Here is a 27201-nt window from a genome sequence, read left to right on the forward strand (position 1 = left end):
CAAGTGGAGCCTTACTGCTTTCGCCATAGTGCACCGCATGATTTATATATGCAAGAAGCTTTATTAGATTTATTATTTCATGTTAAATGGACACAAAAACTTGAAGGTAGAAGAGGAAACAAGGAGAAAAACTCATGAGACAAAATGCTCCCAGAGCAAAGGTGGCCAAGAGGGACCAATACAGGGAAAGCTGCCTCTCTCAACAGAGAGGAGCCCCAGGAACCCCCCCCCCCCCCCACACACCACCACCACCACCACCAACAGCCACAATGCCGAAGCCCCCTGGAGCAGCAGGGATGAGCCAGCTACGTCGGAGCGGATCCAGCCATGGGCCCAGAGATCCGAGGCCCAGGGTCCCTCCCTCCTTGTTTGCTTACTGCTGCGTCTTTCAATGAGCTTCATGAGGTTAGTCGCCTGAAATGGTTTTCCAACTATCTTGATAGAGTTCCCAGATGGTAAAAAATGAGATAGTAAGTCCAAACCTTTGACTTGTAGGGTATGTGCTTTGGTCAGATGAAACTAAAACTGAATTGTTTGGCTATAATGACCAGAACTACATTTTAAGGTAATGAAAGTGCTAAAGAGAGTTATTTATTCTAGGTGAAAAATGACCTACTTTTAAACCTTTTATCATAAAGTCGCATTCAAATTTTTGAACCATCCTTTTAAACTCAGATAGGAAGCTTTGGTAAAGTGATATAGCATGTGCCAGATGCTGGTTAGCATATCCTGTGGTGATGGGCTCCAGTTTGTACCAACGTCTCTCCACACAATGTGACATTCAGCATCAACATGAAGATGTAAGACAAGAGAAACAAAGACAGCAAGGTTGCTCCCAACATGGCCATGTTTCAGAAAGATCACTGAGCAAGACTAGCATGAAACAACAAGGGCCCTTTGACAGAATATATGTGCCACATCAGCAAAGACAAAGACTTGACTGTGTTCTGACAAGATGGTATGTCACTGACATAGAAATTAAATTTACTGCTATTGTCACAAGTGCCAGATGTGCAGACAAGAACATGCAAATGTGAACATGGGGGGAATACGAGTTTGCTGTGCGGCGGTGGGCGAAAACACACAGTACTGTACGGAAGCAGACACAAAAGTGGCACATTTGTTCTGCCAACACCTACAAGACAACAATCCCCTAAATCCCAATAAATGTTCACAGATTTGTGAACATCCAGAGACCACCCTGATAAAACATGTACAGTTAGCTTTTGCGTTCTGCATCCACAAACAAGCAAATTCAGGCGCCCAAGTGCATCATGCCTACAAACATCTACCACACTTAGACACACTGTCCGTGCCTGTCACCCAACCTTGTGCACTCATCCTCAAGTTCCCAATTCCTCCCCTTCCCACGTCCAGCCTTGGGCCCAGCTGTCCGTGGCACTCAAAGCTTCTTGGCTGACACTTTTATCATTATATTCCTAACTCCTGCATGTTTTCTACGTGCGCTGGTGAACATGGATTGAGCTCGAGTCAACCCACAACAGTTTTCCTGCCAATTCTGTGGGATGAACTTCAGCAGCACATTGGGAGCTACAGTTATTGGTAAACAGCAAATCAAAAATTCCTACTTATGAACAATGTGAAGTCTTAATGCATTGTCGGTACTTAAAGCAAACATTCGGTTTTATTTTTTGATAAGGAAACTGAATTGAGGGTGTGTCCTCAAGCTGCTCGTGATAAGATTATAGTTGTACACTGAATGACACACATTTGCTCCCAGCTCTGGTGCTGTTTATCTGTGTCGCACCCACATGTTCTCTTTGTATTTTAGTGGTGCTTTCTTCACACTCCCCAGCCTTTTCCCACAGTGGGAATCGGCCTGTACTGGTGGACTGACTGCCCTTTATTGCCACTAAAAGATCCCAGGCTCTCATGACATGGCTGAGCTCCATGACTGGGTTCAAATAGATAATTGTGGGATCCTAATAAAATAAAAAACATAATTGTTATGTGTCTGGATGAACAAGTTAACCAAACTATGAAACACATTCCAGGAATCAGCTGCTTTGGTTGTTGTCACTGCTCACTTAGGTTAGATTATTAAAAAGATTTGCCATTGATGTAGTTAAGCATGGTTTATATTTTGCCAGACTGGTAGTTTGAAATCTTTAATTAAAACTGGAATGTACCCATAAAGTAAGGACAGGTTTTTCAATCACCAAAACTTAAGATAATTATACCACATGTTCAGCTCTTACGCGGTTTGGGAATTCATTTTTCATTGTTTTTCACAACATGCAATCAGTTTTCATTGGTGGACAGCCAGATCCAAACTGTATGAAGACTGATAATGCACCTAGACTCTTACCCAACACGTTCTTGAGCGGGGTTCCTCAAGGCTCCTGAAACAAGTTTTACCATATGCATGCTGAAGACACACAACTCTTTGTGTTCATATCAACAATAAGTGGATGTTCCTCATCTCAAAGGAACTAACCGTGATCCTGCACAAATTTGAACAACGAGGAAGGAGAACAGTTTAGTCTGAACCGTAAGCCCCGCCCCCAACTGTTTTTCGTTTTTGTTTTGGTTTTTTTCAGAAACCCTCGACATGCATGATCCTAAACATGCACCTCAAGGTTGTGCACGATCCTCCATAAGAAAAAACAAGGCTTCATCGAGGGACATTTCTTTGTTTTCTTTGACATAAATAGCCAAATCTCGGTTAAATTGTATTTTCATGTGTGAATAGTCAACACTTACATGCAAAACAGGCTGTTCTGTTTACAAACCCTATCATGCACACGCTGGAGGAGCAGCTACTTAGCAAAGGGTCCCACCTCTTTGTGCCACTGGCAGAGAAATCGATTGTGCAATCAATTAGTCAATTGTTATTATCAAATCACATCTTTTAACTCATAATACATTGAGTCAAAAGCATTTTTCTTAACCAGACAAGAATACATTCAGTTATGGTTCCTTTAAAGCACAAAATACAGAATTCATTGATTTTGGCATCAAAAATGAAAGGCTAGGGAACAGTGGTAAACTCTAAGAACTGCAGAGAATGTTATGGTGAAGATATATGTTTTTAAGACATGCATAAAGTCTGTTGCTTAATCAGAATACTAATGTCTGTTTTTACCTGTCTAAGGGTGGCCAGATCACAACATGAAGGTGATCAGTCTTTGTCAGACCTCAGGCAGCAACGAGACAAAGTAGAAAAATATAGAATGATTTATTTACAATTAATTATTCATTTAAGCTTGTGACATAGAGAAAATGAGCTGAGTTTAACTTTAGGGTGAGCTTAAAAACAAACAAAATAAAGCTGTCTAATATTTTAATCCAACTGACCTAATTAATTAAAATAAAAAGACAACAACTTGCCTCCCTAACTAAAGTAAACAGGAGAAAACTGGGACCTAACTAAAACAGCAGCTCACCTACAGACTCATTGATGACACAAACACTGAAAAGTGATTTCAAGGGTGTGCAGGTGCACAGACAAATGTGTGGCCGGTTGGGATGAACAGAGGACGAACGATGGGCCAGCCACAGCAGAATGGAGAATCATCTCCATCCAGGTAACCAATCTGCTTCCAGCAATCTTCCGGATCCACCAATCACAGATATGCACCTGCACACTGAAATTAGCATTTAAAAACAGCAGCTAACGACACAAGTGATAACAGTTTGTAAAATATCCCTACCTTTAAGGGTTTCTGGTCAAAACTGGAAATGCTTTTATTTTTGATATATTAAATTACTGTAATGATTTCTGTCAGACTCTTGACGCCAAGAAATTGAATCATAATACAGCCCTTCCTGTTTATACCAAGATAGTGCTTCAAATATTGTTATTAAAGCTCTGAATGGTCTCTGACTGAGAGTCTGAGAGTTTTGTGTGGGATAAACCATAGACTCCTCAGTGACTGGTTCACTCAGTGTTTAGAACTAAACACAGGAAAGCATTACTTAGTTTCTATGCCGCTTATAACAAGAACAAACTTCCTGAAACCCAGAAATGTGCTGAAACTGTTGGCCATTTCAAGTCATGACTGAAAACATTGTTTGATGCAGTTTCCCTATAAAATAATAATTTATCAATTTATTTCACTCATAGGTTATTTGTTATTAACGTTTTAATGTTTCATTTTAATGATGATTTTTACGTTAACGTATAATTTACCCTTTCTGTTTTGATACCCTGTAAAACACCTTGAATTATTTAAATGGGCGCTGCAAAAATAAACTTGACTTATCTTATTGGACCATTGGGGTAGAATATAAAAGTTTCTTTAAATAAAAAATAAACTTAAGCTACTACAAAAGAGGTCATGTAGGCTCATCAAAATGTATAGGCTAATGCATAACCTTACTGTCATCCAGCATTAACAATGCCTTCTAGCACAACAGTGTTTGCAGCAAAATGTTGGTTCATTTTCTAGAAAGCCATGTTTGATCCTCCTAATGCAGCTTTATAGAGAGCACTGTGTCCTGCGGGCTGTGGGCCGGTCCCAAGTCAAATGCAGAGGGTTATGTCAGAAAGGGATTCCGGCATAAAACATTTGCCAAATTTACCATGCAAGTCATAACATAATCTCCATACCTGGTCAGTCGAGACCCAAATTAACGATAACTGTCCTATATGGCAGTGTAGCATTAAGGATTGTTGTCTTAATGCCAAAGAGAGCCTAACAGATTTTACTTTCAAAAGTGGAGCATTACTGCTTAACAACGACCGCCATTTGTGCTGCTGACCAACAAGGTAACAGTGAAAAATGAGCTACTGTTGGTCAGAAAAGATGAAAAGGAAGCACAGGAGGAAATGATGTAGGAGTTATCCTGTATGAGGAGTTGGTCAGGAATGTTCTTAAGATAAATAGAGTGTCAGATAGGGAAATTAGTCTGAAGCAAGAGATTGAAAGGTGTGACGTTCATCGTTGTTAGTGGTTATGTCTCACAGGTGGAGAGTGAGTTAGATGGGAAGGAGAAATACTGGAGTGAGTTAGATGAAGTGATGCAGAACATCCCCACAATTGAGAGAGTGGTTATTGGTGAAGACTTCAATGGACGTGTTGGAGCTGGGAACAGATGTGATGAAGTAATCGACAGGTTTGGTGTCCAGAACAGGAATGCAGGAGGAGTGTCCTGGTATAATTGTGCTGGTACCAGTTTTCAAGAACAATGGATATACACAGAGTTGCTCCAACTACAGAGCAATAAGCTAGATGAATTATACAATGACGTTATCGGAAGGAGTAGTGGAAGCTAGACTGAGGTCAAAAGTGAGCATTTGTAGGCAGTACTATGGTTTCATGCCTAGAAAATGCACAGATGCATTACTTGCTTTGAGCATGTTGGTGTAGCGGTACAGAGAAGGTCAGCGGGAGCTGCATTGTGTTTTTTGTAGATCTAGAGAAAGCATATGATAGTGTGTTGAGAGAGAAGCTGAGGTATTGCATGTGGAAGTCTGGAGTAGTAGAGAAGTATGTTAGAATGGTGAACAACACGTATGAGAGCAGTAAGAAAGTGGTGAGGTGTGCTGTAGGTGAGACAAAGGAGTCAAGGATCGGCTCTAAGCCCCTTCATGTTAGCTGTGGTGAAGGACAGGTTGATAAATCAGGTTAAACAGGAATCACCATGGACTATGATGTTTGCAGATGACATTGTGATCTGTGGCGAGAGGAAGGGACAGGTGGAGGAAAACCTAGAGAGATGGAGGTTTGGCCTGGAAAGCAGAGGAATTAAGGCTAGCAGTAGCAAGACACAATATACGTGTGTGAATGAGATGGACCCGAGTAGAGGCCTAGAGGAAGACCAAAGAGATTTATGGATGGAGTGAAAGAGGACATGAAGATAGTTGGTGTGAGAGAGGAAGATGTCGAAAATAGGGTTAGATGGAGACAGATGACTCGCTGTGGCGACCCATGAAAGGGAAAAGCTGAAAAAGAAGCTGAAGCACAAAAAGAAGCAGATGGTGGCGATGATGCTGTTGTTGGATCCTCCTCTCCTACGATTCTTCTCTTTTGCTTATTCCACAGAATTTCTGTGTGATTTAGATTTGGGGACAGGGATGCCCAAGAAATACGCTTCATTTTGTGTTTAGATAATTCTTGTTTTGATTTGTCTATATTAAGTTAATCAGTGCAGTGTTGTTTATTTCAGGAAAAAATATGAGGGAAATGATTTGTTATTGCAGGATTATTTTGTATGAATAAATATAACCCTTTTAAATGCTTGAATTGTCATTTTAAGCTTTGGCAGATTTTCTGAAATCCTATTTTGGTTTGTAACCGAATTTGCCACATGCCAGGTGATTATTATTTTAGTTGTCCTTCTATTGTTAAACAAGCTGTGCTTCATTTATACAGTTGGGATTAATTGCATCTCAATGGGCATCAACAGCATTTTTGTGATAAATGGAAAAGCCTACTTTGGTCTGAGTATAATTTAAGAGGACAGTCATCTGGTAAATCTTTCAACACTGGTTTAAGTGAAATACTGGCGATATCTCTATCCATCTGCTACAGGAGCTTGGGTGGGGTCTTCCTTCCTCTATGAGTATTTTTTAGTCACCTTCAGATGAGTGACAAAGGCAAAATAAACTCTGGAATGACTAATGTTACGGTGACACACAAGGAGGCTTCTTTTTACAGATAATTGTTCTAAGATAAACTTTGAACAATTGAGCGGTTACGACCATGTGGCTTGAATCTTTGCAAATTATTCCCTTTGTGCGTTATAATAGCTGCTTTAAGGCTTTTTTACTGATGACTCTTAAAGTTTTTACAGTTCTTTTTCATCACCAAAGCTTGTAATTTAAATCTTTATTTGAACAAGTTGTATGATGCATGTGTGGATGTAAAAACACATGATGGAAGCAAGGCCCACCCAGGAAGTGACTCCACCCAAGGACGCACAGAACCCACCCTCCCCTTGCTGAAATGAGGGAGAGAGCAAGCCGCGGCTCATGTAGCCTCTCCGTTTGCCCCCTCTCAAAAGACTCCATTGTTCCCAGCAGTCTGAGCCCATAGAGTGAGCTAAAGGGAATTATGAAGCTCGCCAGCGAGGCAGAAGCTGGCGCGGGGTGGGAGGTGTTGGGTCGGTGCCTAAAACCACACGGAGGTCCGGGGTAGCCAGACATAGAGCATCTCTGTGCAACTCGCAGTCCACTGCTGGAGGTTTGCCTTAACTTAACAGCAGCGCGGGGGGAAAAACTCCACAACACGACACACAAAAAGCACACCTAACTGTCCGAGGGACCAACCGACTCAACGAACCCAAACTGTACTGCTCTCCATATTTGGTGCTGCTCGCCTGCCAGTTTGAAAGGCGTTTTGTTTTCTCTACCCCTCTTTGATTTGAAGCACTGCTTGAACTGGCCAATCAGAGAGAGGGCAGATGGACAGAGCCCTGGGCGACTTGCTAAAATGTGTACACTTCGGCTGGAAATAGAAAAGAAGTGTCATGAGACTGTAACGGTCACAAGCATATAAGGGGGTGTAAAAGTGCTCATCAACAATGACCTGAGTTGTATCCATTTATATAGTCGCTTTATAATAAAATAGAGGGAGCTGAGCAATTTTGTGAAAGAGTTCATTTTTTATTGAAACGGTATGAACAAAATCACTGCAATTAAATAAAAGGTTTGCATGAGACACATGACAAAAAAAAAACAAAAGACATCATGGGAGAGCATAAGAAACGTATTACTGAAAACATTTGGAGTGTCTAAGGCCTAAATCATTAAACATAAGTCCTCTCACTCAGTGCACAAATCAAAACAAGTTTTAAAAAGCAGGCGGGGGTAAGAAAGGAGTATTTGTACACCCAGTTAGCACAGTTACAGTTGGAAAAAACAACAAAAATACCTGCTTAACTCTGAGCACTGAAACTAAGTGCAGTTTTGAAATGTAATCCTGTGTGCAATCTGTGGTAAATAACTGGACGGCTGTTCTGGTAACATAGAAACAGAAGAATCCCCTTACACGCTAATACCATTATTACGTCTAACAGCCCACGGCAGCACGAAGGCCCCACTTAGATATTCAAGGAGCGAGGGCCAGCTGAAAAAGTCCAGTCGAGTCACACTCCTAGCACACTTGGAAACCTTCAAATCCTCCGAGCTGGAGAGAGAATACCAGAAACAGTGGCACAAACCCTGCTGCTAAATTTCACAGATATGTATTAGGTTTTAATGTGTCAGTGTTAAAGTGGGCAGAATTTCACGTTACTCCTGCAAACGAGGGCTCCTGTTTCTGCTCCGCTCGCCCACAGGGAGCACGCCTCTGGTTGGAGCGATGTCTGCATGCTGTGCTCGATGCAACTGGCCGACATGCCGGGTATTCTGGCTGCACGAGAAACTGTTCTAAATGGTGGTCTACGATTGACTGCAGTGCTGTGAAAAAGTAGATGCCCCCCTTAAAAATGTCTTGTTTTTGCTTTCACATTCAACTGTTTCAAATTATTTAAAAAAAAGATGATGAATAAAACAAACTGAATAATTACAAAAAAGCTATTTTTTTAAAACGATAAGGAAAAAAACGTATCCAAACCAACCTGGCCCTACATATATAAAAACATCAACCGACTTTTTGAAGGCTGGGTTTAATTCGCTAGCCACACCCAGACCTGATTACAACCAGATCTGTAGAATTAGAAATTGTTCAAATAGAACTTGTCTGACAACATGAAGTAGGCTAAAAGAAAACATGGAACAGTGTTGAACTTTCTCAGGAGTGGCTGGCATACCAAAATTTGCCCATTAGCGCATCAATGACAAATCCAGGATAAAAAAAAAAAAAAAAGAGCACAGAATAAAATCTAAAGCACTGCAGGGTTCATTTGCCTCAGTGCTCATGATTTACCAATAATGGGCAACGATCCAGTTCCAAGGTAAAAACAACAACTGACTAAAAAAAGAAAACAAGGGCCCATTTGATGTCTCACAAAAAAACTTATTGATGAGCCCCAAGACTTTGAGGGAAAACCTTCTGTGGACTGACCAGACAAACATGGAACGCTCTTAGAAGGCATGTGTCCGGTTGTAAAGCTAGCATAGCAATACAGAAAAAAAATATATACTGGAATTAAAATCCGGTGGTGGCGGTATGATGGTCTGGGGTTGCTTAGCTACTTAGAGGGGACATATCATGCTTTTCAGTTCTTCCTTTACACATTGAAATCATTCAGTTGTGGTCTATATAAAGTGGAACTGCAATGCTTTGGTCTGAATTTCTTATTAATTTACCTTCACGTACCCCCCCACCCCCCATTTTTCCCCTGTTCTGATGTGTGTCTGAGAGCAACTCGTTTTGGTGCTGTCTCTTTAAATGTAAAGGAAGCACTTTACAATCAGCCCTCCTCCAGGTCACAGACCATTCAACCTCAGTCGTCCTTTTTCGTAGTATGTTGGGAGATGTTGTAACAAACAATCGAATATTTTAACCTTTCCATTTGTACTTCCAGCTTACATCAGATTTGACTAGAAAATCACACAGAGAAATAGAGATGGCGGATTTGTGAAGTTGATAAGCTGGAAGTCCAGGACCATGTTTAGCGGTTTCGCAGCAAATACTGTGACACAATTGTTAAAAAATAAAATAAAATAATGAAGAACAAAGAAAACTGAACAGCCTGACAAAAATATAACCCAAGCAGAATATAAAGATATCTATGCAGTACCTGGACAGGCTACATTTAACTTTTTTGCACTCCTAGAGACTCCAAGTACACAACAAAATGTAATTAAGAGCTGAGAAACTGGATTTGAATGATGTGTCCCCTTTAAGGTCCTGGATGACTTGCCGTGATGGATGGAAACATGGAGGAGAATGTATAAAACTCAAGGCAGGGTTATACAGCCAATAATTTAAAGCATATGAGCAAGTCCAGGCTTAAAAAAAAGGCTTAACAAAAACAAACAGAAAAAAAGGTTTAGGAGTGGTATAGTCAAAGTCCATGCTTTGACTATGCCAGATGTTTATGCTATTTAAAAACAACTTTGCAATATAGCTGAATTAAAACAATTCTGCAAAGAGTAGTGGGAGAAATTCTCAGCAGCCATGTAAAAGACCAATTACCATTTATTGCAACATTTAAGTACAAAAAAAAAAAACTCCAAGGAGGCATGTATTTTTTCATGGCACTGTACAACAATATGCTATGATTGCCTGTTCCTACTAGGTACTGAATATTAGGAAACGCTAGTCTATGCAACTGCAAGAAAATGAGAACGTTGTTTGCTCTATCTAGTAGTGCCACTGCATTTTATATATATATAAATATTTACATACATAGATCATGTGGATTTAAACAGAATCCCCCCCCCCCCCCAATCCTCCTTGTGTATTTGAGATATTTCTCCATTTGCATGCTCTCGACAGTAATTTTGGTTGCCTACTTCACTATGACAGAGAGACATGTCTTCCTTCTGATGTCAGATAATTGTTTCTTTACTCTTTTATCAAGAAAATTGCATTTAAGCACAACAAAAGAATTATATCAGTTTTGCTGTCCCCTTGTTTTTTTTTTCACATGTGGAACAATGAGGGAAGAGAAAGCTTTTGATATCAGCAGCTCCTTAATTTCGGGGCGGTAAGCAGGGGAAAAACGAAGATGTCGGCTTGTGCACCCCTTTTGTCTCACATACATTACAGTACACACTCTATACATTTACATCAACACACCCAACCCTCCCTGCACCCCTTGGTTTGTCATCATTTCAAGTCCAGCGTTAAGATTAGTCTAGTTCTGGCATTGTGCTCATTTCAATCATCAAAAACTCAATGTCACAGTTCAGTAGTTTAGGATTTCCAGAACTTTGCGCGCTCGTGCTGCTTGGTGGACTTTTTCCTCAAGGGCTGTGGGAGAGAAGAAGGAAAGAAACAGAATCAATAATTGGTTCTAAATAAAATATCACCGCGCTCAATTCACGGTAGATTGAATATTTATGCTTTCTGTTAACGTAAGGTTAATTCACTGGTGGTGGTCACTTATTTTCTTTAATTAGGGTGTTAGATATTACACGAATCTACAGGTTGTTGGAGTTGTTGAAAGCAGTTATTGGGAAAATAACAGTTAATTCACAGTCATTGTGGACGTCACGGACATATATAGATATGGACAATGGGACTGATAAAGGAAAGGGTCGGTTATTTCAGGGCAGCACATACACTTGGATAAACTTGAACTCCATGCTATCCCACAGTCTGGCAGATGTACCATTTATATGGCTTGTGTAAATTAAAAGTGCTAAAGTATAGTCTCTGTTTCGAGAGTCATTTCCTACAAAAGAAGTATTCAAGGTGTGATCGCTTCTCTGTGGTAAAAGGACCGGATAGGGCGCAGAGGCATCTAACCAGGGGTGGTAGCTTTTACAAATTGGTGTTTCTGCTTGGAGCATGTGGATATAAAAATGGATAGTAAAAATACATTGCCTGTACATTTAAATAACAGTTTAAATGTAAAAGAAAACAAGGGATAACATTTTTTTTATATCCCCCCCTTAAGTTTTTAGTATGACAGAAGGCAATGAAACAAAAATGGACTCTTAGTTGCTGAAAAAAAACAAACAAAGCTGGCTGATCCTAACTCTGCTCCACTCTCAGCAAACACAACCCCTCTGTTCTTAGGGATTAAATCAAGCTGTTATTATGAAACCTGCCAACCTGATGACCACTGCTCATGTGCGCTGACACCGAGTCAATAAACAGAGTAATTTGGAGGCAAGAGAGAGTCACTTGTCACCATGAATGCCTAATTTTTACACCTCGAAGCATGGGACCCGTGTGTCAGCTAAAGGGGCAGCTTTCACCATGGTGTCAGGGGTGTTTTCATGGGGAGACAAAATCTTTGTTACAGTGAGAGTTAAAAGGCGGGCAGAGAGTTCAAATCGTTAGCAGAGACAATCAAAAGGAGAACTTTACTGAGACAACAACGCTGTCTTTTTTTGCAGGTTTTCTGCTCTTGGTAGACCTATGACACATACACACACACACACAACAATTATTATGATCCGTAATCATCATGTCCTCATAGAGGAGGGTGTGTTCTGTGGGAACACTGTCATTTGGGAGATGTTGTGTTTATCTCTCTGAGAGAACACAGGTTTTTAAAATAGGTTCAACAACTTAGACCATGTATGGCTACAAAGCTGCACAGTGTTAGGAATCCAATGTCAACTTATGACCCCAGAACAACAAGCTCCATTACATCACTCTACATGATGTAATGGGAGTTTGTAATTAATGACTAAAGGCTTGCTGCCGTAACATTTTAGAGAAAGCAAGTGATGACTCTGAGCACAACGTTCAACGTCCATGGTAGCATTGGCAATTTAGTTTATGGTTTACACTGAACTGTAGTTTACAGAGCATTGGACACATTTTGTCAAGTTTAGACCACAACCATTAACCATACTGTAGATTTTATGTGAAAGTAGAAAAAGAGAACATTTTTTACTTAGAAAAACAAAAAAAAAGCGTGATTTGAACTTGTATCCAGCCTTCATTACTCTAAAAAAAAATGTTTAGATCAAAGCAAATTCCCGTTTTAAAATGGCAAACTCAAACCAAATACAATCTTGAAATTATAGCAAGACCCTTTATATAATTTAAGTCTACAGATTGTCTCCATTTAATATAACTAAGCTTGAAAAAAAGAAGCTAATTTCAGTCTCTAGATTTGCCAAGCTGAAAGAGACAGACTCCAAAAGACTTGCAGCTACTGGCTTAGTGGGGGTAGACACAAATGCATGCTACACCTATTCAAATATTTGTTTGCAAGAAATGGTGGAAAATCATTTCCTTGCACTCAATGTTGAGATTATAACAAGATCAACGGGTATGATTTAGCAAGGCACTATTTACATAAAGTCACAAAAAGGAGATATACTTACGAGTATTTGCCCATCTTCCTCAACATTGCAATCACCACAGCAGTGACAATAACCACTGCCACAATGGCACCAATCACAATCCCCACTATTTGTCCAGTGCTCAGACCCTCTGAAAGATAATGGTCATCTTTTTTTAGATCTATAAATCTTTTATTATTGTTCTTAAAATTGCAGACTTTTGCATGGGCTTTTCAATTACCTTCCATGTCATCTTCAATTTCCACTTTTTCACCTATGCTGCTGCTCTCGCTCGCATCAGTTGGGTCCCCGGACTGTGTAGGACCAGGCAGGACTTCAGTCCCTGCTGCAGTTGAGGGTCCATCGATCTCATCAAGACTTGTGGTTTTGAGAACAGCAGCTGCAGTAGTCACGGGAGGAGGTGAGGTCTTCTCATCAGAAGCTGTGGCGTCCACAGTGGAAGCAACCGCGGTGGTGATGTGGGCCTGTACTGCAATGGTTGAAGTGGCCAGATCTGGTGTTACAGTAGAGACATCTGCAGGGTCCTCAGGTACAGTTACTGGGCCAGCAGTACTGACCATGGCAACTTCAGGGAGACTTTTTGGGCTGGAGGGAGGAGGTCCAGTGATGATATGAACTGATGTAGCTGTCTCAGTAATTGGGGTCTCTATGTCTCCACTTGTTGGTTTCACTGTGGGGCCTGAGGAGAGCAATTAAAAGAGAGATCCCACATTAGTTGTATGTTCGTATTGTCTCTTTTATCTTGTATTAGACAAACTGGTAGAATAACGGTGGCCTCATGTGGGCTTGAGGATTAGTTGTCCATTTTGTTGCTGCTATGAGTATCGTTTGTAAAGCGCTCTGTGTTTTGTAAAATATGATATTTAAAGCTAGGCAACTGTGCACTTCCTTATGGTATCTGGGTATAAGAACCTCATGGCATCACAGAGAAACAGTCAATTATAAATCTAAATGATTGCAAGAACCCACCGAAGCTTAAAATTAGGCTGTTAAATCAAAATGATGCTCGACACAGAGGCTCTCCACTCTTTCTCGTAACTATTGTCCCATCGTCCGTGCGGAGTTACCAAAGCCTGTGTCCACGCCACACCCAACGACCTCATAAAATGTACATCCTCCCTCCATTCCTCCACCCCTCCATCCTGCCTTTAGATTTGCGTCTTTTCTCTATGTAGGGGAATGCCACATCCTCTGCCTCATTTCCTGTGGAAGGAGCCTCAGTGTCAGACAGGGCAGACAGGAAAGGCTTGTTAACCCTGAGTTGCAAGGCCAAGAATTGATCCAACATGTATGAGTACTTACATATGATGGTTTTGTTTTTTACCAAGTGTTGCATTAATTTGGTCAGTTACTAAAATGTGGAGATATAAGGATTACACTTTTTGAAATGACACGGAACAAAATTTTCAATCATGTCAAAAAAGATTTCTTGCCAAAACTACCAAATGTGCCATTTCATCCTCTCTTGAAAAATGAATGACATCTACAGCAAAAGCAGGCACCAAGAGGGCTTTCTTCGGCTCCCCCTAGTTCTACGTCCTTACAGCCACAACTGAAGGTTTAGCCTGGACAGCACTACTTGAAAATTAAGGAGCCAGCCTTAAGCGGGGCACCACAATTACAGCCTGCAATCGACTTTCCACTGACAAAAAGTTGGCTCAAAAATTCCTTCTTCTCTTCTGGAAAAGTAAAAGATGGTGAAATCGACTGATCCCTTAAAAGTTTCTTCTTGCTGAGCTGAAAACAAAAGTCTCCTAAAATTAGCCGGTGACATCAACGTCCCTCCATTTATACTTGACCATCTTCCTCTAAACACATGAAATAATACAGAATCCTTTCAAATGGCCCAAAATAACCCCGACTGGCCTTCGTCCGCTTCATTAGGAACAGGCGGCCGCAATATAACAAAACATTTGTTCCCACTGCCGCGTACCACGGAAGGGTGGGGGATTTGGAGGGGATGGGGGGGGGGATGCTTTACTCTGTTTGGGCAGTCTGTAAGTGATGATAAAATGGTCTGCGCTTCACAGAGTATGGCTACGCACCACGTGTAATCGCCCCCCTAAACTCTTCTAACAATTGTTTCATTATGTGCACAGTTCCCACAATTAGCTCGGAGTAGTATTTCCTTCCCACCAAAATAACCCATCTGGGTTAACGCAGCTGCAGTAGTGAGCAACTCTGTAGCAATCTACCCCCCCCCCCCACCCCCTTTAATCCACTACATCTCTCTCTATCCGTGACCATACCACTCCCTGAGGATAACTTTGTTGGGGCCAAAACCTTTGAAAGGACTGAATCATTGGACAGATGGTTGGAGATAGGAAGGTAGGGCGCAAGGAAATCACAGGGGTGGGAGGCATCTTCTTTGGGTTTTAAGTGATTCAAAACTGGGAAGCCAGGGAACATGATGTCATGGTGAATGCTGTGTGCTTTTTGGACATGTAGGGTATAATACTGAATGCCGATGCCCAATCCTGAGCAGGTCCAGGCTCAGATCCAGACCCAAAAGGCTTTGGATTTCTACCATCACATCTGAGTCAACCATTAGAAGGAAATGACTGTAGGTTGAAACATTGCTGTCCTGGCATTGTTGTCAATACTTGAGTGCCAGACTTTAGATATTTAATAAGTTGGGTGTGGCACAGGAGAAGGTGTCTACTTAATGTGAGGCTGTCAGTTCAATCCCAGCTTACACCCCATCTCATGTCTAAGTGATAAGAAATCAGAAAATTGGTTTGTACACATGAATGGCTAAAAGTGCCTTAATGAGATCAATTTGACCACACACACTGACTTGCTTCCAATTCAGCTCCAAGCATGCTTGAAATGGGATCCAACTGCCTGAAATGTTAGCAGATGCCCTTTTTTATAGCGTTTGAGAATGACTTGTCGATTGTTGTTGGCTCCAAGTGATTCAATATAGGGTTAAATATGGCCTTTGGTGATCTGTGATGTATGGCAAATAGGTTGTTTTGGAGTAGGACTGAGGGTCAGGTTGACTGAACCATCATAGCTAAGTCATGTGTAATGTGGTGTGCTTGATGACAGGACACAACTCCACCACTGTTTTTTCCTGTTCATTTTCTTTAACTGGACTACAGAATGGATTACAGTCGCAAGTACACACAAAAGCATGCACCCCCACAACTAAGAGGCTGCTATGATTCTGTTTATGACCATCTCCACAGCAAAGCATCTGTTTCCAGTTGGGTGAAATAGCTAGTTGGCTAACATCCGTCCATCCAGGTAACAAAGAGAAACTGGCTGTGTGCTGCAATCTGAAGATTTGTCAGCCTCATCAGCCTTGACCAGCAGCAGGCTGGGCCTAAGCTCAAAAATCTGATAAAAGAACACACCAGATGTAAGAGTTACTTGTTGCGCTAATGACGCTAAATGAAACAGACCCAAAGTTTTAGACATGGTCAGCATCAGAGAGGTGCTTAATAAAGAAATAAGGGGAAGCACAACATTTGTAGTTGGATAAAAAGAGGAAATTTCAACTGCAAAGGTGCTTAAAAGCTATTAATATTAAGTTTTAAAATCTGTTTCACAGTCATTGCTCTCATACGCATGATGGCACGTGCCACTGTCATTTAATGACAGCTCCTGGAATATAAGCTGATCATTACTGGTTTTCTTGAAATCCTTCTATATTATTTACTTGAGACGGCACAACTTATTCATTGAATTGCCTTCTCAGAGCTTGACGAAAGCCAGGGATCAGAAATCGACCGCATCCCTGTTTAATACCGTGGTGAATGTTTGATTTAAAACCAGCCTGAGCGTCGAGAGATGCGACAGATGTTGCTTCCCTTCCAACACCTGTGTTGATCAACGTCTGAAAAAAAAAAAAAGCTGCTTCATCACTATCCCCAGGATAAGTGAGACGAAATTCCAATCTATATCTTTCTATGTTTTTGATCAACTGGAAATTGCAATCAATTACAAGCATCAGCATCTAAACCCATAAATCTTATCACCGACCAAAATTTGTCAAACGAAAGTTATCATTTTGTGTGTAGACATGACAAAGGAGAACAAAAACCCTTAACCAGTCTGGTTTATGACTGTGGTTGAGGTGCATGCAGTGACGCAGATAGACAGAGAGGGCCAGAAAAAGGCCGAGTGAAGACAGAGAGCTGTGCCTTCTGCCTGACAAACATAAAATCCCATTACTTGTTGTGCAGCAGGCACGCAGCAACATACAGCGTGAGACGAGAACAAAGGGAGTAGCGCTAGCATCCTCTGAGACAATCACAATCAGCTGCCGGCAAGAGGGCCCCTGTTTACATACGTGTGTGTGTGTGTGTGTGTGTGTACGTGCTAAATCACAGCCCAGTTTGGGAGGGAAAGACGACGTGAGGGGAGTGCGGCTGTGTCCACCTTGAACGCCCGAGAATGTTTATCATGGCGCTGAAGGAGGGAACTGAGAGAGACACGCTGCCCATCTGGCAGCACTCCCCCACAAAAACCAGTAGGAAACATCCCTAAAGATAACGCTACCCAACACGGGGCGGAGGTTTTAAGCAAGGGGCCAAGGTGGAATACTCTGAGACAGACACTCTTATCAACTCGACACAAAACCAGTGTAATTTTTTCCTCCTTTTTCTCCAGATAAAGGGAGAACGTAGAGCAGGTCCCATCTGGACTTCATCACCAGGGGCAGAAACTGGCATCGGATCAAGTTGCTCGTTATTCTGATGCCCTGCAGGTTTGATCGCGGTACACCTACAAATCAGTTCCTTTCTTTCTCCTTCCAAATAATCAAAAATAAATAAAAAAAAATAGAAAATGCTTCTGAATACAGTTGTTCCCAGCAACCTTTTTGAAGTATTTGCTGATCTCTCTGACGTTAGCTTGCGCACGACGACGACGCGCGCGCCCGGTCGCTCGTTTCTTTGTCAACAGCTTCCCTTTTATGAGCATTTCCAAGGCCCGTGACGACGTTCTCACGGAGGTTTTGGATGCTCCTCCGCTCCTGCTATGCTCGTGGATTTCCTTTCACGTCTGAGAGAAGCCGCTGCAGACTGAGGACGTCAGCGCTAAAACAGCCTCTGTCTCCTATTCCTAAAACAGATGTTTCTGTCTGTGGAAAATTTCGAGAGCATGACTCTGCAGTTTGTCCCCGTTCCAAATGAGACCGAGCGAAAGTGAAAATATGTGCGTGGCTAATATTGACGTTTCCCTGTTGCCGGTGTGATTCTACCATTTGGAGTACGGGGAAACGTTTAACCCACTTTTAGGAGCTGGCATCAGACGGAGGACACTGACCTACAGTAGCCAGATATGATCAGGATGGTGATTAGCAGTGAAAACAGGGGCGGGGAACCGGTGGTAGAAAGCAAGACTCCTAAGGCTTCCTAGTTTCATTAGCAGATAAAATGGACTAGAAAGTGTCCACTTAAATGTTTACTGGAACAATCTCTCTTTTGAAATATAGAGATACTTTTGGAAAGTTACTCCCCTCTCCCCCCTCCCAGGGTTAAACTCATCAGGCTCAGAGAGTTGCAGAAAGGAGGGGGGGGGGCTGCTGTGCAAGGCAAGGGGTTGAGGCGTGAGAGGGGGATATTAAGTAGCTAAAGCTTGACACCCCACCAAAGATGGGTAAAGACCAAGGGGGCGGCGAGTCCAACGGTTTACCAACATACAGGGACGGGTGGGGCGCTGCTCCCTCTTCCTGCCACATGACCCTCTTAAATATAGTCTCCCACTAATAATACCGACATCAGCGCGGCGCGGCCCTACCCTACCCTACGGTTCCTTCAGGCGTCAGTGCCAGCTATTTCTCATGTGTTCTTTTCTTTCTTAAAGGCAAAGAAATGAACCCCCGGGAGATCAAGAGATGGATAACTCTCCTACCAGGAGAGACGGAGAGAGAATTGGATCGGGGCGAAATGCAAAGTTGCAAAAAACAAGTAAAACGAGAGGAAGCAGCGTTTTAGAGTTATATGTACGGTGTATGTTACAGTTTACAGCCTCCCCCAGCTTCCCTCTTCGCCCCCCCGTGAGAACGGCTTTGGGACGCCTCCAAAGGATATTCCCTTTCTTCTCTTTGGCTGCGCCAGGAGTTTACAGACACGAGGCAGCGGAGCTCCCGCTATTACATCACTTTTTTTTCCCCCCCTCTCACGCCAGAACATCAAACGCTTCCTGTTGTCTGGACTCAGCAGCAGGCGATAGATAATATGAAAACAGTTCAGGAGTATAACAAAGGCAGGAGAGGTGTTCGTTTAAAAAGAAAACTACATTTGTCATAAAAAATATGGCTTACAAAAAAGGAATACTGTTAAAATCAGCTTGAGACAAGAGTGATTATTTGGGGTTTTTGTGTCTGTTTTTTGCTTTCAAGAAAAAAAAAAAGAGATTTCAACATAAAAAAAACACATCAGATAAATAAATGAGTAAAAACCTATTATCCAAACCCATTTCCCTTCCATTTCAACCCACGATACGCATTATTATTAGATCGGCATAGGTTAAAGCAGACAAAGAGTGGTGTAATGCCGGGCACATAGAGGCAGAGGCACACAGAGGGGGGGGACAACGTGTGCTAACGGCAGGACTGTGATAAAGAGTACACTTACTTGCACGTGTGAAAGAGCAGAGAGGGCCGGCAAGGGCCAGCAGGAGCAGCAGATGAACTTTCATTGTGGCGGGAAGTTCTTCTACGCACTTTTCCCCTGCCAAAAAAAAAAACGTCGGAGACTCAAGTCAGAGAGACCTCGCACGCTCCAGGGATGCAAACCAGAAAGAGAGAGAGGAATAACGGACCACGACCTCTCTCACCAAAAAAAGGTGAAGAAGAAATGATTGAAAAAATTTTAAATAAATAAGATAAAACAAAAAGCTCAGGGAAAATAAAAAATGCTGGCCTGGGATTATGGCAGGTTTTAGGCAAAACCAGTAAAAAAATCTGTTGAGGTGAATAGGTTGAGGAGAGGATAGGAGAGGAGCTCTGGTCACTTTGAGGAAGTGTAAGAAGGGAGAGGGAGGGAATGGCACACAGCGTGAGTGAGAAAGGATGGTGAATAAGTGAGCGGGGAGGAGGGTGGGTGCTTGGGTCGGGGGGGCGGCGGTGGGGCGGGCGGGCGGTTTGGGGAGCAGGTTGTGCTGGGAGGAGGCTCCTCTGGGTAAGGACTGTAAGGTGGCTAATGTGGTGCAGCCCTGCTCTCTGCTCCTGGTGCGCGGCCAAGCCAGCGCAGCCTGCAGCAGTATCAGTACCTTCCACACAGGCGTGCGTGCAAACGTGAACACTTTAATCAGATGAATAGATTACACGCGTAGTTATCAAGACTGGACAGAAAAGGTCAAACCATGAATGCGTGGCTAAAAGCTGCAGAAGTTCTTTTTTTTAAAACAAGCAGAAATGAATGAGGTAACTATAGACAAACCTTCAGACAATAGGGGAGTTTCACCTGATGGATCCATGCTTAATACTTAGTGAAGTGGCTCAATAAAAAGAATAATAAAGTAAGCACATATGAAGCAGCTGCTTTGGTAGTTTAAAGCATCACTCGTCTGCTGTAAAATACATGGTACATTAGCAGCAGGAGTTTGAACTCTATGAAAGGGAGCTCTTAAAGCAGTCTCAACACTGTGCGACTTCTACACAAGCAAGCATGGGTGGTCGGCTGTGTTTATATGCAGTCGAAGGCAAACTGTTGCTTAGCACTTGGCTGACACCTATTGGAGAACAGGCAAGGTGAAAAGCACTTCCCTCAGACAAAAACAAAGAAAACTTGATGTTCATTAACTTTTGCTTCATCAGAAAAATAAGCGTCACAGCTGGAAGTGACTGAATTATACATCACGCCCTGTGGAACATTTTTTTTTACCCAGGGCATAAATGTTCCAAACAAATGGTCTTCAGGTGTTGTTGAATTCCTTTAGACTTCATGTTGTCAAGCGGCTTCGATTTAAGTGATTTCTGGACTTTACAGGTGAAGTTGAATGAAATTTTTTTTGTTAATGACACTCATGATTTAAAAAAATAATCCTCTTCCGCTTTTGGTATTTGTTCCAGTCTGGAATTAAAATTTGGGGATCTGAAACCGTAAACTGTGGCAAAGAAAGAAAAAGAAAAAATCTGTAAAGGTAAAATTGAGGGAATGATTTTTTTTTTTTATTGCATTGCACAAAAAATATCTATGTGTGTCTTTCTAAATTTTTTATACCCCTGAGCAATTTAGATTTTTTTTTTCACCCAAAAAGTTGGCTTCTGATAGGAAATGTGATATACGTGTCTTAAAAGATAAAAGACGATGTAAAAGGAGTATACATTTTCAAAGTTTTCCTTGTACTTTATTTTAAAAATGCTTCTCTGTAATAAATGGAAAAATGTTAGAGCGATCAAAATCCACTTCACTTTTTCTTAATGTTTTCACTGGTATTTTGGTGATTCATTTGTGATGATGAGCTGAAGACGTTTGAGGTCGAGAGGCCTCCTTGCAATCACCCTAATCGACTGCAGGCCACACAGTTAAGGCCTGATCTTTAGCTCCCTGCAAAGAACCTCAATCAGAGTGAAGTCAGGACTCCAACATGTTGATATTACAGTGTGAAGAAACATGTTGGTAAAACTAAAACATTAAATATATACACACATTTAGTACAATGATGTTATGGGAAAGCGTAATGGAATCTAGACTGACTTCAGAGGTGAGCATCTCTGAGCAGCTGTATGGTTAATGCCAGCAAAAAGTACTACAGATACAGTATTTGCTGTGAGGATGTTGATAGAGAAGTACGGAGAGGGTCCGAGGGACCTGCGTTGTGTTTTTGTAGATCTAGAGAAAGCATGTGACAGGGTGAGAGGAGCAGCTTTTCAATATTTCACTGTGCTGTAGGTGAGCCAGAGGACCTGAAGGTGGAAGTGGGTCTGCATCAAGGATCAGCTCTGAGCCCCTTCTTGTCAGCTGTGGTGATGGACAGGTTGACGGATGAGGTTAGACAGGAATCTCCATGGACAACGATGACATTGTGACAGTGCGAGTAAGGGAACAGGTGGAGGAACATCTAGAGAGATTGAGGTTTGCCCTGGAAAGGAGAGGAATGAAGGCCAGCCGCAGCAAGACAGGATGCATGTGTGCGAATGAGATGGACCCCAGCGGAGCCGTGAGGTTACAGGATGCAGAGATAAAGAAGGTGGAGGGTCAACAGTCCAGAGTAATGGGGAGTGTGGAAAAAAGGTGAAGTGTCCAAGCAGGATGGAATGGGGGGGGGGGGGGGGGGGGGGATAGTGTCTGGGTCTGTTTGTATTTAAAGCCATTTATGGCTTGGCCCCTTCTTATTTGTCTGAGATTTTAACTTTTCGTAATAGTGGCAGAGCTTCTGTTAGAGGTCCCTAGGTCAAGGCTTAAACAGTGGGGCGATGGTTCTTTTGCCGTTGCTGCTCCCAGACTGTGGAACAAACTACCCCCTGACATCCGCAGCACTACTGATCTCAGCCTTTTTAAAACAAAGCTTAAGACCCACTTTTTTAAATCAGCATTTAATTCTGACCTGGGTAATACGGTCTCTTAGGTGTTCCTCCTTTTGTCTGCTCCTTTCTATGTATTTTTTAAATGGCTTTTAACGTCCAGCAGCACTGCACCACTACAGCACCTTTTTATTGTATCTGTATGTTTTGTATGTCTTACATATTGTTTTATGGCACTTTGGGTACCTTTTGGCTATTGTAAAGGGCTATACAAATAAACTTGATTGATTGATTGATTGATTGATTGATTGATTGATTGATTGATTGATTTGTTGTGTGATAAAAGAGTATCAGTAGGGAAATGTGTCCAAGATGGTGGTGAGGCAGTGATGTTGTGTGGTTTAGAGGAGAAGACAGGAGGCAGAGCTGCAGATAGCGGAGATGAAGATGTTGAGGATTTCTTTGGGAGTGACGAGGATGGATGGGATCAGGATGAGTACATCAAAGGGGACAGCTCATTTTGGAGATAAAAACCAGAGAGGCCAGACTGAGATGGTTTAGGTCACAGGTGTCAAACTCAAGGCCCGCGGGCTGAATCCGGCCCGTCAAGGTAATTTATCTGGCCCTCAAGAGCCAAAAGAAAAGGCATATCATGTCATAAAGTAGAGGCATATATCCTTTTAAAGTGTATAAAGTGGCTAAAACTGTGCCTCCTGTAAGTGTAACTCACCCCAATATCAACTTTTTTTGCAGATAAACTGTATAAACTGGGCCTAAGGTTGCTACTTTCATGTTACTGTGCTTTTTTTATACTTCTATGTGAACTGGAATGAAATTATGAAATACAAAGTATCGTCTATACACGTGCAACCGGTCCTTTTAATGACTTCATGACGCCAAAGTGGCCCCATATAGAAATGAGTTTTACACCCCTGGTTTAGGTCATGTACAGAGGAGGGATAGTGAGGTCATCGGAGGATGCTGAGGCTGGAACCGCCAGGCAGGAGGCCTAGAGGAAGACCAAAGAGGAGATTTATGGATAGAGAGAAAGACAACAGGGAGGTAGTTGGCTTGAGAGAAGAAGATGCAGATGGTAGGGTTAGATGGAGACTAAGGACTTCCTGTAGCAACCCCTGAAAGAAAAAAACCAAAAGAAGAAAAAAAATAAATAAATAAATATAAGAGCTGAAGAAATGATGGCTGCAGAGTCGCAGGATTAGCGCAGTAAAAATGGCTTGTGACGTTTTAATAAACACTTAACATATTTTAACCATCATACACAGAATATTTTTGACACATTATGCCAATCCCAGTTTTTTTGTTGTTTGTAGATCACTTCTTTACGATATACTGAAATTATATACATGATGCAAATCCAGAAGGACAGGTAACAAAATACTGTCTCCGTTTGCAGCTTCCTTTTTTTTTTTTTTTTTTACCAGTCTGTGTTTTTCAAGGGCAGAGGATTAACACAGTTATTTACAGAGACAACAACATACAAACAGAGAAGTATACATATGCTGGTCACTGTAACACAGCACTGAATGGCAATAAGGAGCATTTCCTTTTCTTTTCTTTTTTTCTCTCCGTACGATGGTAGTTTTGCGACAACGTAATTAATAACCAAGCTCCTCTGAACCAAATAATACTTTAAGTTTCAATATTTCACTGAAATATTGCAGCAAAAAGGTTACTACAAAGACAATCTTTTGTTGTTGTTTTTTTACGCATTTTTTGTGTTTATAGCCTTATGAAGCTGTACACTAATGAAAATCAGAGACAATACGTAAACTGTACATAGAGAAAATTAACATCACAACGAACAAACAAGAACATTTTGTCTTTTCTTTTTTGTTCTGCAAAAAGGAAATTAAAAGCTCGTGTCTTTGTTTCGTTAAAACCAGATGCTCCCGAGCTAAGTGTTGTGCAAAACCTGCTGTTTGTTCTCCCTAATCGAGGCATCACAAATTATCACAAATCATCATTCAGCTTCCTCAGTTTGCTCACAAATGTTATGCACTTTCCCCCCAGAAATACAGATGCTTAACCTAGTAAGTGATTCATCTGAGAACCGGGCACAAATCTTAAGATAGTCCAAGTTTGGCCTGCAACTTGTTCCCCATCTTAATAATCTACTGCTATCTGAGCTGCTGCAGAGTTTATAACCCACTTTATAAGATCTGAAGTATAGAGAACTTGACCATTTTAATGGAAGCAACATGATGATACTTGCTGAAAGATGAAGGAGATCTGAACACACGGCACAGAGTCAGACCAAAGCAGGACCCACTGAGACCCACTGAGACCTGGTGTTAACACTTATCCTGGGTGATCAAGTCACTTCCAGATGGCCCTAAATAAGGGCAACTCCGGCTGCAGGGGCATTTACAGTTAACCACCGATCTGTGGGAATATGGCAAAAATGCATTTTTTTTTTGTTCACAGACTTAAGGTTTTGATGAGCTGATTGACTGAATCCACGTTCGTACACAAGACTGTTGGATGGTCATGGTCAGTGGATCACCAAGGCGATGAGTAGTTGATTTATTTATTTTTCTGTTGTGTTAATTTCGATTGCTTTGGAGACAACCATACTTTCTGTCATCTGCTGTCATAAAATGAGGTGTGACAACCATTGTGCAAGTATCTGAGCTTTCTATCCATGTATACTGCATTCTCCAAATGCATTAGTCACTAGTTAAGATGTGTAAAAAGGCTAAAAATATATCCGTATTGTAAAGCTGTAGTATAATCTCACATTGAAAAAGAAAAAAAAAAAAAAACACCTTTACTCAGTTGAAAAGAATTTATCATGTTGACTAGTAATTGTTTTTTCACAGACTCCTTTAAATGAATATGTATTAAAGAACAATATAAAAACAATTTCGATACAACAAATGCAGCTAATGCATTTTTTGTATCTTATGGCCATGGTCATAGCCTCTACGAACTTTATTAGAGGAGAATAGTTGACAATGACGCCCATTTCTCATACGCATTTGTTAAACCAGGAAAGAAGAGAGAACATGCTTTTTCCAGTTAGGTGGATATGTGTTGGTCTTAATTAAAATAAAAGTCATGTTAACAACTATTAGAGGGCATCAACATGCCCACCAGTTTCCTAGGAGGCCAGGAAAAAAGTCTGTGCTAACCTTCCTTCAGAAATCCAAATATGCAGGTTTTACCAAACACTACTGCTGGGACTGTACTGGAACCATTTGCTTTGGTTCAGATGAGATGCAGGTTAAGCAAAAAACAGACACTCCAAGAGGATTTGGTGTCAAACAAAGGAATAATATGTGGACGACCGTCTCATGCCCACTGTTGAGGGAGGCGGATGATTTGTGATGCTGTGGGCCTGTTTTTCATCCCAAGCCCCCAGGAGATCTTGTCACAGCGCATGACATCAAGAACTTTGTTAAATACCAGAACATAAAAAAAAAGGTAGCCTCTGTCAGAAAACCCAAAATGATTTAATACAAGGTCTATATTGAAGCAACTGGCCAAATCAATCCAGGAATGGGTCATCAAACAGGGAGTCAACCTTCTTCCCTGGCCTTCACAGACCCAAAACAGAGATCCTGTAGAAACTCTGTGGGGCAAGACGAAGACATCATAAGACCAGACCGAGGGCTCTGGGCGAGTTAGAGAGAGAGTTAAAAGAAGAATGGTCAAAAATCACTCTCTTTGTATGTTCAGACCTTATGAAATGTTTAAGGAAAAAAGAAAACTTGCTGTACTGCTTGCAAAAGGGGTCAAAAGTATGAGCCGCAGGGGTACCAATAAACCCTTAAGATTTTGTCCAAAAAAATAGAGTACTCCTTTTTTTTTCAAGTGTGAGATTATCTTCACAGGCAATACTAGTAAGAGTGGAGGAAGGCGTCACACCTCACCCATTTACACACGGCACGTTTAATTACAGTGACAATGTGCAACAAAAGGCTGAAAGCTCGTTATGTGCACAGCCATGATGAAGTTTCATTGGGTTTCCTGCTGACACTAAAAGGTGAAGTCCCAAATCTCTCACATTGCATCTGATAGATGACATAATTAATCTTGTCAAAATCTTTGTACGCTTACAGATCTCCGCTGAGGTTTTTCTGGAGTCCCAAAAGCCTTAGAATCTAATCAGTCCTCAAATGTCTTTAGATCGGTGAATGAGGTGTTGATTTCTGAGATCTTTTAGCTTCATGTTATCAGACAGGCTCTGTTTTAATTATCTCTTGATTCTATGGGTCTGGCAGTTATCTGGTCTAGGTGAAATATTTAACTTACATTTGCCAACAAATGCTGTTGATCACAATTACTTCATTATTTAACAAGAGGGGCAATTCTTTTTCTCACAGACGCCTATGTTGTTTTTCCACTCAGGTTAGCTTTGTTTGTTAAGTGTGATTTAACTATATATATATATATATATATATATATATATATATATATATATATATATATATATATATATATATATATATATATATATATATATATATATATATATATATAAAATCACAATACATTTTACTACCAAAAGTAAAAACTTAAAACCGAGGCCAAGTCAGCCAGGATACATGTTAATGCCAGGTCTGAGCAGGGGCTTTTTTATATTTTATTTATTTTGTTTAGAAATTACACAATTGTGGATTGTAGCATGAAAACTGAGCATTTCGATTGCATAAAACACATTTTTGAAACTGCGTTTGAAAAGACAGAGAAAGGATCCTGGAGGAAAGTTTTGTCGTGCAGCGATCCCTTTTCAAGGATAGTAAAACAAAAGCTTTCCTGTTTGAACCAGTAGATGGCGCTACGCTCCATCATATTTTCCTCTTCCTTCTTTTGCCAAGAACCACAGCAGCATAAACGGAGACCCGGTTAGGGGGCAAATAAATGTTTACACCAAGAAAAAGCTGAAATATCTTAACATGCTTGTTGTGTCTGC

The 27201-nt window shown here is 41.3% G+C and overlaps 1 protein-coding gene and 1 long non-coding RNA gene across 3 annotated transcripts; one reads left to right on the forward strand and one right to left on the reverse strand.

Moving 5' to 3' along the window:
* Nucleotides 1-315: 315 nt before the first annotated feature.
* On the forward strand, nt 316-19543 carry LOC118562935. Its single transcript, XR_004930896.1, has 2 exons — nt 316-405; nt 17462-19543. It is a non-coding gene; the product is annotated as an uncharacterized LOC118562935 (long non-coding RNA).
* si:ch211-156j16.1 (uncharacterized protein LOC564557 homolog) lies at nt 10035-19891 on the reverse strand. 2 transcript variants are annotated; one of them, XM_012853741.3, is made up of 5 exons: nt 19432-19891; nt 13065-13523; nt 12866-12974; nt 11895-11943; nt 10035-10829 (listed from the first exon to the last, which is right to left on the reverse strand). In XM_012853741.3, exons 1-5 carry the CDS (start codon nt 19493-19495, stop codon nt 10773-10775), a joined length of 738 nt encoding a protein of 245 aa, XP_012709195.2. In that variant the 5' UTR covers nt 19496-19891; the 3' UTR covers nt 10035-10772. The 2 variants fall into 2 exon arrangements, with proteins under 2 accessions (XP_012709195.2, XP_012709201.2); XM_012853747.3 differs by lacking the exon at nt 11895-11943 and having other exon boundaries at nt 19432-19889.
* Nucleotides 19892-27201: the final 7310 nt, after the last annotated feature.

Source organism: Fundulus heteroclitus, chromosome 1 (assembly GCF_011125445.2).
Source record: "Fundulus heteroclitus isolate FHET01 chromosome 1, MU-UCD_Fhet_4.1, whole genome shotgun sequence".
Taxonomy (NCBI): Eukaryota; Metazoa; Chordata; class Actinopteri; order Cyprinodontiformes; family Fundulidae; genus Fundulus; species Fundulus heteroclitus.

Coding starts and splice junctions, on each gene's coding strand:
- si:ch211-156j16.1 (XM_012853741.3), bottom strand. CDS start 19,495: ATGAAAGTTCATCTGCTGCTCCTGCTGGCCCTTGCCGGCCCTCTCTGC. Junction 12,975..13,064: donor AATTGAAGATGACATGGAAG/GTAATTGAAAAG, acceptor ATTATCTTTCAG/AGGGTCTGAGCACTGGACAA. Junction 11,944..12,865: donor AGGAAGATGGGCAAATACTC/GTAAGTATATCT, acceptor TATGTGTCATAG/GTCTACCAAGAGCAGAAAAC.